This window comes from Pseudorca crassidens, chromosome 19, assembly GCF_039906515.1.
Source record: "Pseudorca crassidens isolate mPseCra1 chromosome 19, mPseCra1.hap1, whole genome shotgun sequence".
NCBI classification, from domain to species: Eukaryota; Metazoa; Chordata; class Mammalia; order Artiodactyla; family Delphinidae; genus Pseudorca; species Pseudorca crassidens.
The window spans coordinates 50838726-50851881 of record NC_090314.1 but is presented as its reverse complement, the minus strand read 5'-3'; the positions used below and the strand labels follow the sequence as shown (position 1 = coordinate 50851881).

The 13156-nt window shown below is 39.9% G+C and overlaps 1 protein-coding gene across 12 annotated transcripts in view; it reads left to right on the top strand.

The window, feature by feature from the left end:
- The window catches only part of BPTF (bromodomain PHD finger transcription factor), a 139619-nt gene that overhangs the window by 23293 nt on the left and 103170 nt on the right, over positions 1 to 13156 (top strand). For all 12 annotated transcript variants that reach the window (XM_067715247.1, XM_067715245.1, XM_067715246.1 and 9 more), the window contains exon 2: positions 10162 to 10984. In XM_067715247.1, coding sequence (XP_067571348.1) covers positions 10162 to 10984 — 823 coding nt within the window. The remainder of the gene's footprint in view (positions 1 to 10161; positions 10985 to 13156) is intronic.

The following is a 13156-nucleotide window of genomic DNA, read 5'->3' as shown; positions in this document are numbered from 1 at the left end:
TTAGGGATTTAAAAATTTTTGCTTTGAATTAAACTTTTGTAACTCCTTTTTATTTCCATTTCCTACAAAGAGAAGTGTACCTGGGACATCCTGTTGAAAATAGCTAGTAGGCAGTTGGAAATAATGTCTCTGGAGTTCTGAAGCGAGGTCTGGGTAGAGAAATGCATTTAGAAGTCATTGATATTTGGGTGGTAATTGAGTCCACTGATAACTGGGGGAAAGCAGGAGAATCTGGTGAGGACTAAACTTTGGGGAATTTGCACGTGTAAGAGAGGTGTTTGGCAGAGGGACAGCTGGTCAGGGAAATTGAGTCCTGGGTGGCACAGGAAATTCAAGAAGGATGTTGTGGCCAAATATGTCAGATGTTTTCAAAGAGAGGCTAGGTAAAACAGGTGGTATGTTACAGCACTTTCTATCCCAGGTATCGGTTGATGTTTACAAGTTTGCAGTTAATTTAATAATCTTATTTAATCTTACTCTGTATTTAGGCTGTAACATGATATGTCCTGTTAGCTATATATATTGAAAAAATTGAAACAAATAATTGAAACAATTAGAAGTAAGGAGCTTTAGAACAGATTTTCTGAACTTTTTGCTTTTACTTTACGTAATTTCAAATATGCAGAAAAGCTGAAAGAATAGTACAATGAACACCCAGTATACCCTTCTCTTGGATTCACCGATTTTTGTTGTTTATAAATTTATGTATTTATTTATTTATGGCTGCATTGGTCTTTGTTGCTGCGCGCGGGCTTTCTCTAGTTGCGGCGAGGTGGGGGCTACTCTTCCTCGTGTGTGCGGGCTTCTCATTGCGGTGGCTTCTCTTGCAGAGCACGGGCTCTAGGTGCGGGGGCTTCAGTAGTTGTGGCTCGCGGGCTGTAGAGCGCAGGCTCAGTAGTTGTGGTGCATGGACTTAGTTGCTCCGCAGCATGTGGGATCTTCCTGGACCAGGGCTCGAACCCGTGTACCCTGCATTGGCAGGCGATTCTTAACCACTGCACCATCAGGGAAGTCCCGGATTCACCAATTTTTATAAACATTTTTGCCATATTTGGTTGCTCAGTCTTTTAAAATTTTCTTTTTGCTGAACCACTGAATAGTAAGTTGTAGACGTAATAGCACTTCACCTCTAAATACTTCAGCATACTCAAGACATTTAATTTAACATGGATATAACATTACATTTCAAATTTCCCCAATTGTCCTCTATTGCTGTTTTGTTTCTTTATCCAAGATTCAGTCAAGGGTCTTGTATTGCTTTTAGTTGACATCTCTTTTGTTCCTTTAATTTAGAGCTCTTCTGTCACTTTTGGAGAGGGAAGGGTTCTTTTGTGACAGTGACATTTTTTCATTGTCCAGGCCAATTGTCTTTAGAATGTCTCACTGTTTGGGTTTATCTGATTGTTTCCGATAGAAACACACATTATATAGAGAGTTATGGGGTCTAGAAGTATGAAAACACTATAAATATTCTTCTTAGAATTAATACAATAAAAATGTATGAACCAAACTGAAAAATCTACTGTGGCATCTGGATTTTAATCTTGGCATGACCTCACCCCTGGACCTCTAGTTTTGCTTCTGGGTATCATTTGTTGAACACACTTTTTTTTTTTTTTTATTTTATTTTTTTTTTTTTTAACATCTTTATTGGGGTATAATTGCTTTACAATGGTGTGTTAGTTTCTGCTTTATAACAAAGTGAATCAGTCATACATGAACACACTTTTTTTTTTTGTTTTTTTTTTTGGTTATTACAATAAAACATGGTCTGTGCTCTCAGGGAGTTAACAAATGAGCTGGGGGCACATGAGTAATTGCCTGTAATATAAATGCACTCACACTATAATGGAGAGCCGTACAAAGTGTCAGAGAAGCACAGTGCCTGGAGGCACAGGAGAGGACAGAAGAGGCGACATTTGATCAGGGCCTTGGAAAAGGTCTAGGATTTCTTGCAGCTTCAGCAAATTAAGGGAATATCTGCTTAAAATGTACAGAGAAGTTTTTAAATTAAAAAAGCGAGAAATTAACAAATACAGATGGTGCCCCACAGTGCATATTTTAAAAACCCAAGCATGTAGAAAAGGACCCCAAGCAACAGTTAACACTTGGTGAATATTGTTGCCAGTTCTTCCAAAGAGCTCAGAGAAGAGAGCATCCCTATAGACTCTATGAAGTAGAATTCTATTGTGGAATTAAAAGGAGTGGGAAGTTTTGCCTTAGCAACTGTCAGGTTGTTCAGATAATGTACATAGTAGCATATTCTTCTATTAAGGTAATAATCTGTCACATGGGCCAGAATCCTTGTTTAGTCAAGAAACTCTCTCCCTTGGGCTTCCCTGGTGGCACAGTGGTTAAGAATCCACCTGCCAGTGCAGAGGACATGGGTTTGAGCCCTGGTTTGGGAAGACCCCATGTGCCGCGGAGCAACTAAGCCCGTCCGCCACAACTACTGAGCATGCACTCTAGAGCCCTCGAGCCACAACTACTGAGCCCATGTGCCACAACTACTGAAGCCCTCACACCTAGAGCCCGTGCTCCACAACAAGAGAAGCCACCGCAATGAGAAGCCTGCTCACCGCAATGAAGAGTAGCCCCCACTCGCCTCAACTAGAGAAGGCCCGCATGGAGCAACGAAGACCCAACGCAGCCAAAAATAAAATAAATAAATTTAAAAAAAGAAACTCTCTCCTTTAACCTAGACTGTGTTGGAAATTCACTGACAAATTCTTGCTGTTTGGTTCCCGTACCCGCTCCCCACCCCCATGCAGACCACTTTCCATCCATAGCATTTTCTTCTTGTAGGCTTATTAATGTCTTTGATTAGGCTTCAGCTTCCTTTCACACCTGTCCTATTCTAATCATACCTTCTTAGGCAGCTTCTTGATTCTCTTGTTTGAGTTTCCAAAAAAGCCCCACTTTTTGCTTGGTAGTGGGAATATCCAATTTCGGTAAAGCTGTGATTTTCACACTTGGCTGCACATCAGAATTATCTGGGGAGAAAGATAAAAATACAGATTACTGAGCTTCACCTGGGGTTCTGTAAATTTGAATTGCATTTTGATACTCTACTTTTAACAGTTTACCATGTGATTTTGCTGCACTTCTGGTTTTAGGATGGATAGTTTTCAAGGCAGCATGTCAAACTTTAATGTGTACGTGAATCACCCGAAGATTTTGAGAAACTGCAAATCCTAATTTAGTAAGCCTGAGATTCTGACTTTATTTCAAGCCTCATAGATAATGCCAATCACATTTTGAGTAGCAAGCTTTGAAGGTAACTGGAATTAGTGGATTTCATCTGATGTGTATTAATTTTTACTCAACAATCTCAGAGGGATAACATTTTTGAGTTCCAGGGCAGTGGTTCTCAAACTGTGGACCTCAGACCAGCAGTTAGTATCGCATGGGAATTGTTAGAAATGCAAATTGAGACTCTTTCCTAGTCCTTTGAATCAGAAGCTGTTTTAATTAGAATCAGCTCTCCAGGTGATTCTGATGCGCAAAATTTGAAGACCAGTGTTCTAGGACTTCTCATGGTAGTCCTCTATTTATTTACATAGTGAGGAGTGAAAACACATTTCTGACATCTGCAAATAATGTAAAGACATCATTTTCTTGTGTAATTGCATAGGCTAGAGTTTGAAACTACTGATTCTTTCAGCAAAGTGTTTCAATTTTACATATATATATTCTTTTTCATATTCTTTTCCATTATGGTTTATCATAGGCTATTGAATATAGTCACCTGTGCTATGCAGTAGGACCTTGTTGTTTATCCATCCTATATATAATAGTTTGCGTCTGCTAATCCCACACTCCCAATCCTTCCCTCCTCCACCCCACCCCCACCCCCTGCTTGGCAACCACAAGTCTGTTCTGTATGTCTGTGAGTCAGTTTCTGTTTCACAGATATGTTCATTTGTGTCATATTTTAGATTCCACATGTAAGTGATATCGTATGGTATTTGTCTTTTTTTTTTTTCCTTAAAATTTATTTATTTATTTAGTTTTGGCTGTGTTGGGTCTTCGTTGCTGCGCACGGGCTTTCTCTAGTTGTGGCAAACAGGGCAACTTTTCATTGCGGTGCGCAGGCTTCTTATTGCAGGGGCTTCTCTTGTTGGAGAGCAAGGCCTCTAGGTGCATGAGCTTCAGTAGTTGTGGCACGTGGGCTCAGTAGTTGTGGCTCATGGGCTCTAGAGCGCAGGCTCAGTAGTTGTGGTGCACGGGCTTAGTTGCTCAGCGGCATGTGTGATCTTCCCGGACCAGGGTTCGAACCCGTGTCCCCTGCATTGGCAGGCGGATTCTTAACCACTGCACTACCAGGGAAGCCCTGTCTTTCTCTTTCTGATTTACTTCACTTAGTATGATAATCTCTAGGTCCATCCATGTTGCTGCAAATGGCATTATTCTTTTTTATGGCTGAGTAATATTCCTGTGTGTGTGTGTGTGTGTGTGTGTGTGTGTGTATGTATTACATCTTCTCTATCCATTCACCTGTCAATGGATGGACATTTAGGTTGCTTCCATGCCTTGGCTATTGTAAATAGTGCTGCTGTGAACATAGGGGTGCATGTGTCTTTTTGAATTATAGTTTTGTCTGGGTATATGCCCAGGAGTAGGATTGCTGGATCATACGGTAACTCTAGTTTTTTGAGGAACCTCCATACTATTTTCCATAGTGGCTGCACCAATTTACATTCTCACCAACAGTGTAGGGAGGGTTCCCTTTTCTCCACACCCTCTCCGGCACTTATTATTTGTAGACTTTTTAATGATGGCCATTCTGACCAGTATGAGGTGGTACCTCATTGTAGTTTTGATTTGCATTACTCTAATAATTAGTGATGATGAGCATCTTTTTGTGTGCCTACTAAACTCCTGATTCTTTCAGTAAATATTTATTAAGTATTCACAGCAGCAGAAATACACAGACAAAACTCCCTGCCCTTAAGGAGATTACATTCTAGTGTTGATATTAACTACTAGTTCATATATATATTATATATATACATCCATTCATCCATAAGCAGTAGATAAAACTGTTTCGCATGGTTCCAAATTATTTATCCTTTTGTAGCAATTTTTTTTGGTAGCAGTTTCATTTGTTTCATGGTGTTTTTATGATTGATCCATGCCGACATATGTAGCCCTTGACTGCTCTATGGAATTTTATCAAATGGGGAATTCCCTGGTGGTCCACTGGTTAGGACTCCATGCTTTCACTGCCGGGGGCCCGGGTTTGATCCCTGGTCAGGGAACTAGGATCCCACAAGCCAAGCAGCATGGCCCCCAAAAAAGGATTCTATCAGATGAATGTTCCACAGTTTAATCGTTCCCCTGTTGATGTATATTTTGGTTGTTTCCAGCTTGATTGACCGCTTGCTTTTATACGCAATGTTCAGTGTTCTGCATATGTATAAGGAGAGTTTCTCTAGAGAAGTGTTTTTCTTTCTTTTTTCGGGGGGGTGGGTTGGGGTGTGGCTTGTGGGATCTTAGTTCCCTGACCAGGGGATCAAACCTGGGCCCTCGGCAGTGAAAGCTCAGAGTCCTAACCACTGGACTGCCAGGGAATTCCTGAGAAGTGTTTTTCAAACTGTGGGCTGCAACCAGCATAATTTAAAAGCAGAAAGAGAATGGAATAGAAGGTATTGGAATGGGATGGAAGAGAAGATATTAGTATAAGAGTAGTGCTTTGTAGAACTTTAGTTTTGGGGTAGGTGTGTAGGTAGATTTAAATGTAAAATGTATTTCTTACTTTGGATCATGGGCAAAAAATTTTCAAACTGCCCCTTCAGGGTTGTGTGCACAACCTTAACCTGACTGTTACTGAATTGCTCTCCAAAGTGGTGACGGCACTTACAGTCCCGAGTGTGGTATACCGGTGTCTCTGTTGTTCTCCGTTCTTCCCAAGTTTGTTTGGATGGACTTTAAAATTTTTGTCCATTGTTGAGTATGAAACAGTATCTCATTGTGGTTTTAATTTGCCTTTTCCTGATGGCTAGTGAGGTTGACGTTAATCCCTTTTTTTTTAATACAGGAAAATTAATATACTTTATCTGCTAGATAGTAGATCAGTGTTGAAAATGGTAATGAGTGTAATCCTCAATGGTATATTATAAATACATTTCCCTGAATAGTTGAAATATCTTGACTTGCTAATACTAATGATTGACAGTTGAGGGGCTTAAGTGGTTTAATTTTATGAGTTTTCTCTTTATACACTGTAATCTGTGCTCACTTCTGTAAACCCAAATCTTTGAATTTGGCAAAATGACCTTATATTTGTATTCATACAAGGCCGTCAGTAGCCATTACTGGCAGCATATTAATATTTTTATATATTTGTATAGATACCTGCCCAATATTTTTCTTTTAAAATATTATAATAAAAATATATGCATGTGGTATTTAAGAATATAAAAGGATAAAAAAATTAGTCTTTCTTTTTTTTCCTCCATTTCTCCTCTCCAGGAACAGCTACTTTAAAAAGATTCATATATGACCTCTTTGATGTATATACTTTATTATTGTTCTCTTTTCTTTTTTTGTTTCTAATTTTGTTTCTCAAATGACATTCTAGTCATTGTTCTGTAGCTGGCTTTTTCATCTACTTAATTATACATCTTAAAGATTTCTTATTTCAGCACATGAATTTTACCTTATTCCCGCATGCGTGCTGCAACTAAAAGATCCCCTGTGCCGCAATTAAGACCTGGCGCAGCCTAAATAAATAAATTAAAAAAAATTGAATCGATTTAAACTCCCAATAATGCTTCAGAATGAACTGGCCAGCATTTAATGCTAACTTGTAAAAGTGCTCACGTTGTTCACTATGTATGTAGTTGTAGTTTGAATAGATACTATTTTGTGGTTTCCAGCTAGATGATAGAATGTAGAATTTATGAACCTTTGTTTGCCTTTCTTCCTTTTACCTTAGAAAGCTAACAGACTTTAGCTTAATATAAAGCTAAATGAACTGTTAAATATTAGAATAATACATGCTTATCCAAAATCTTTCAGAATCTGTGAAAGCTGATATTTAAAAATTAGATATCAAATTAAATTAGACTACTGTTACTCTCTAAGTTAATTTACTACAAAAGAGTACTATCAACAGTTTTTTTTTTAAACATTAACTGCTCTCACTGATAGTCTTGAAATAGCAATTTACTGAGTTTCTCATTATAAAAGGCTTGTATACAGTGTTAGATACTGTTTTAATCAGTACTCTTTTATTTGCAAGCAACAGAAAACCAACATGTTCACTTAAGCAAAAGGGGAGTGGTTTTTGGTTTGTGTGACTGGGAAATTTGTTTTTTAAAAATAAATTTATTTATTTATTTATTGTCTGCATTGGGTCTTCATTGCTGTGCACGGGCTTTCTCTAGTTGCGGCGAGTTTGGGCTACTCTTCGTGGTGGTGCGTGGGCTTCTCACTGTGGTGGCTTTCTTGTTGCAGAACCTGGGCTCTAGGTGTGCGGGCTTCAGTAGTTGTGGCACGCGGGCTCTTGAGTGCAGGCTCAGTAGTTGTGGCGCACAGGCCCAGTTGCTCTGCAGCATGTGGGATCTTCCTGGACCAGGGATCGAACCCATGTCCCCTGCATTGGCAGGCGGATTCTTAACCATTGCGCCACCAGGGAAGTCCTGACTGGGAAATTTGAATGACAGGTTCTGTCAGTACTCGTGAGTTATCAATCCTTATCTCCCATTTCTACTTCTGTCTCTTGTCCTTATTCCCTTCTTCCACAAGGGAGGTAAAGGTGGGTTAGCCACATATAGCCTCTGGCCACCTTCATGGAAAGAACGAGCTTCAGAGCACTTCTCACTCAGCATCTGAATATAAAATCCCAGGCAAGACTCTCACTGGCCTGCTTTGCCAGTGATCAAGAGGTGGAATACTGTGTTTGGGGGCCCCATCAGAATCACATGGTGTAGGGGAAGGGTAATTCTCTAAAGGGAATGATGCTAGCTAATGCTTCCAATAAAACAAACGTGCCAGATCTTTCTTCGGCATAAGAGGTGGGTGTTCAGCTATGGAGGTGGAATGGATACCATGAATAGGTAAATTGTAGGGTAACAAATGATTCAAAGAAGGCTACGAGAATTCAGAAGAGTTTGGGGGAGTTAGAATAGTCTTTTGGAGGAAATGGTACCAGAGTTAAATCTTAGGGTGGTGGTGTTATGTTCCACACCAGTTGGTTTCTTTCTTCATAAGGTCACTTTTATTCATCTTTTTCTTCGTTCCCACAGCCAGACTCTGAATCCAGGTCTTTATCTTCTGGGTAGTCGCAGAAGATGCCCTGTGTCTGGTTCGTTCCCCCTGTCCTATTCATTGTATACACTGAAGCCAGAGAAGTCTTTCTGGAACATTCTTCTCTTGTCCCTGCCCTGCTCAAAAAGTCTTCATTACTTCATTCAAAGCCATCAACCTACATTACTGCCAGAATAAAGTGCTGTGAAAATGCCTACACCTAACATTTACGGATCCACGTTCTGATCCTAGAACTACTTTTCCAGCCTTTCCTTATGTAATCCTTTACTTGGACTCTGTTTGACAGCATTTTGCATAAACAGCTGAGAGGAACACAGGGACTGTTTCTATAAGCAGGTTTGTCTCATTTGGTGACTTGTGTTTCTTCTCCTGCATTTGAGGGTATTCCTCTAGATTCAGTCTTCCCTTTAATCCTTTTCTGCTTTCTCTCATTTATACTTTTGCAAATGAGGCCCAAGTAACTTCCAGAAGACAGTGAAATGGACTGGATTACCATCGTGATGCTTATTACTAGCATGGTGATTCTGTGATTTAATTGAATCTGCGAAAACTGCATCTTTGTAGTAGATGGATATTTGCTGAGATGGAGGAGGTTTCTTTCTTAAGATGTAGGCTCACCAGCAAAGTCTGGCCCAGAGTGATCCCTTGGACTTTTTTCTGCAGAAACTAATGGATATAATCTTATTTGGAAAATCTTTCCAGTGAATGAATATGGGGGGGTGCATTGTATAAAATAAAAGATCTTGACCTTTTATATTCTTTAGCATACTTTCTTTTCCTGGTGCCCTGTACCCTTTTAGTTTGTACATGATGAGAATTCACTAGATGTGAGGAGGGCACAGCAATGGGGAAGGGAGGAGGCAGTTAAGAGGTGACCAGCAACCCAAAACCATAGTTAATAAAACTTAGTTAATAAAACAATAGCACAAAAATAAATTTAATGTTAATTGATCTCATAAAAAGTCTGCTATTTAAAAGTACATTTCCTATTCTGTAAATATCATTGGAAAGTGTAATAATAATAATAATGCAGGCATGGGCATGGCAATTCTGGAGAAAATTGTTTCTTTCCATAAGTTTCTTATTAATATCTCATAGACTTGTTCAGAGGATTAAATGAGATCTGCTTGCTTGTTATGAACTAAGGTCTCAAATGCTATATATTGATACATTTACATACATATATATTCCTGGACTGTACATTTCATAAATTGGCGAACAGGCACGCCTCCTGTTGCTTAATTTACAGCTAAAAATTATAATCTGTTGTCTGTTTCCTAAGTGAGCCCTGCTCCCCCTTTTTCTCCCAGTATTGGAACCCTGCTTCTCTTCTCTCTTCCTTACTTCTTCTTCCTTTCTGTCTCAGCCCTAACCTTGTGCTTCACTGTGGAACTCCCCATTACATGGCTCTCAGGAAGAACTGGCCAAGGAAAGGGTGCGCTGCACCAGAGAACTTCCTGTCTGATTGCTGAGAGGCATTTCTTAGTGCAGCTGGCACCATGTGAGATCTGTTACGCTTGTTCTCTTCTTTGGAGATGTCTTTTTCTCATTTATGTTCTTGTCAGATCTTTCACAAATGCACTGTTATTTTTTATCATGGTTACCTGTAAACCAGTTAACCCTTCTAGGTAATTGAGAACTGATTATAATTGTAAATTTTTTTTTACTTCTAGTTTGGGATATAATGGGAACACTTTAAATTTAGATTTTCTATAGACTTAAAGATTAGAGCTAAATCATTGCTTCTTGGTATTATTTTAACTTGACAGTTACTGGAAAAATAGAAGTATGCTTCTCTCTTTTTGGGGGTATATGTCCAAATAGGAAAAACCTTAGTTTGTAGAAATGATGTATTGATTTGTAATTATACCATTTCTTTATTTACAGGTAGGCGAAAACCGAGAGTACATCGGCCTCGTTCTCCAATATTGGAAGAAAAAGACATCCCACCCCTTGAATTTCCCAAGTCCTCTGAGGATTTAATGGTGCCTAATGAGCATATAATGAATGTTATTGCCATTTATGAGGTACTGCGGAACTTTGGTACAGTTTTAAGGTTATCTCCTTTTCGCTTTGAGGACTTTTGTGCAGCTCTGGTGAGTCAAGAGCAGTGCACACTTATGGCGGAGATGCACGTAGTGCTTTTGAAAGCAGTTTTGCGTGAAGAAGACACCTCCAATACTACCTTTGGACCTGCCGATCTGAAAGATAGCGTGAATTCCACGCTGTATTTCATCGATGGCATGACGTGGCCAGAGGTGCTGCGGGTGTACTGTGAGAGTGACAAGGAGTACCATCATGTCCTTCCTTACCAAGAAGCAGAGGACTATCCTTATGGACCAGTAGAGAACAAAATCAAAGTTCTGCAGTTCTTAGTCGATCAGTTTCTTACCACAAACATTGCTCGTGAGGAGTTGATGTCTGAAGGGGTGATCCAGTACGATGACCACTGTAGGGTTTGTCACAAACTCGGGGATTTGCTTTGCTGTGAGACCTGCTCAGCAGTGTACCATTTGGAATGTGTGAAGCCGCCTCTCGAGGAGGTGCCAGAGGATGAGTGGCAGTGTGAAGTCTGTGTAGCACATAAGGTTCCTGGTGTGACTGACTGCGTTGCTGAAATCCAAAAAAACAAACCATATATTCGACATGAACCTATTGGATATGACAGAAGTCGGAGGAAATACTGGTTCTTAAACCGAAGACTCATAATGTGAGTAAATCTGGTCTTAAATTTTTGTATGTATTTAAAATTAAGCCAACTTCCTTCATGATTGATGTAGAGCTGTGCTGCTGATGTGATATAAACCTTGGTGATTTAATAATGAGTTGTATAGTTTAATAATTTCTAACTTGAAAGAATATGTACATTAAAACAGTTTTTAAAATTGTAAGGAAAGAAGGGTGTATGAAAAAAAGCAAAATACACACCATTGTACTCAATGCCTAGGATGGAAAGCAGAACGTTACTTACTAGGTGGGATGCCACATGCCATTGTGGGCCCTTCCCCCATTAGATTCCCTGCAGCCCACCATGAGGTAATCTGCATCCTAACTTTGGTGTTAGGATTTTCTTGCTTCTCTTTTTAGTTTTACTATATTTGTATATAAAATGGAGCAGCAAGAACAAAGAAAATGTCTAAGGAAAGATCAGTGCTGCCATGATTGGTTGCAGCCTCCCAGGAGAAACCCAACCTGAGGGTTTTCACAAGATTCTTCCAGGCAGGACAGTGGGAAGGGCGGGAGGAAGTCTGGGGAAGTGAGGGTGCTTGGCAGGGTTGTAGTGTGGACTTGGTTTTGGACATCCTGTAGAAGTATGGTCAGAGGGAGTGGGTTACTTTGTATTTTCAGCTTCTAAAGCTTTTCTTTTTAAAATATTTTGTTTATTCATTCATTCATTCGTTCATTTATTTATTTTCTTTTGGCTGCGCTGTGTGACATGTGGGATCTTAGTTCCCCGACTAGGGATCGAACACCCTGTACACCCTGCAGTGGAAGCGTGGTGTCTTGACCACTGGACCACCAGGGAAGTCCTCAGCTTCTAAAGTTTTCAAAGCCTTCTTCAAGCTCTCAGAATTAGGTCAAATCAGAAAATTTGTGGTGAGATGAAATGAAAGAGCAGGCATAGAGAGGAGAGAAGGAACTTCATCAGCACATGGTCAGGCCAAGCCAGGTACAGAGAAGTATCTTAGCCAGGTCCACCCTTAGTTTTTAAAGATGGTACAGAGTAAACAGCGAATTTCAGAATTTTGTACAGTTGTCTTCTTGTAGTGTTGCTGTTGAGAAACCTGAATCCATTCATTGATTCTTTGTATATAACCACTTTGGACTTACCTGGAAACTTGTAGAATCTTCTCTTTGCCTTCAGAGTTTTCTGCAGTTTTCGAGTGATAGGGCCTTGTGTGGGTCTGTTTTCATCCATTGTGTGTGTGGTGGGCACTTGCAATCTGACAGTTGAGTCAGTTCTGAGAACTTCCCTTGAGGACTTCCTCCTCTCCTTTTGCCTGTTGTATTTATCTTGAACTATTACTTTATTGAATGTTGGGCTTCCTATTTTGGTCTTCTGATTTTATCTTTTCACTCCAGTTTTCCTCTTTGTCTTCGTTCTCTTTGGAATGTGTGTGTGTGTGCGCGTGTGTTACTCAATTTTTCTAGATTTCCTTATCTTGGTCTTCAAGCCCTACTATTTATTTTTTATATTCTATCACATTTTTATTTTCTAAGAGCTCTTTTGTTCTTAAAATCATCCTCCTTTTTAAAAAATAAAATCAAATCTTAGTTTTTTGTTTTCTGGAAATAATAATTTCTCTTACTTTCGAGGATGTTATTGATAGTTTTTTCATGTGTTTTTCCCCACAGTGAATGGTCTGTGTTTCTTCCAGGCTGCTTCTTCCTGCTGTGTGTATTGGTCTGTCTCTTCCATCCTCAGATGTCTATTAATCCTTAATTTTCTGCTCCTGATTAGCACTGCGGGATTATACAGCTGATTGGAAGTTCTGAGCAAGTGTGTAGGCCATATCAATTTTGAGCTTAATCGTTGGGTGATTTTCTTAATCTTTTTTCTTGGTGGTCCCTGATGTCACTCACTATCTTTAGTCCTTCCTTCTGAGCTGGTCAGGTGACCCAGAGAGGCCTTCTCTGGTGTTCTGCTTGGAGCATGAGGGTTTGGCTGGCTGGGTGGTGGAGGCGGGCTGCATTTACTATGCACACCGCATTTACCGTGTACATAGCCACTCAGTACCTTGGTTTTCTGTACAGGACCTTTGTTCACACCTGCGCCTGGTGTCCCCTGGGCCAGAGAACCTCACTTTTACCTCCTGTAGAGACTAAACCTTTAGTGGCTTGAAGTGGATAGATAGGTGGCCTTGGGATCTGCTCCTAAAAC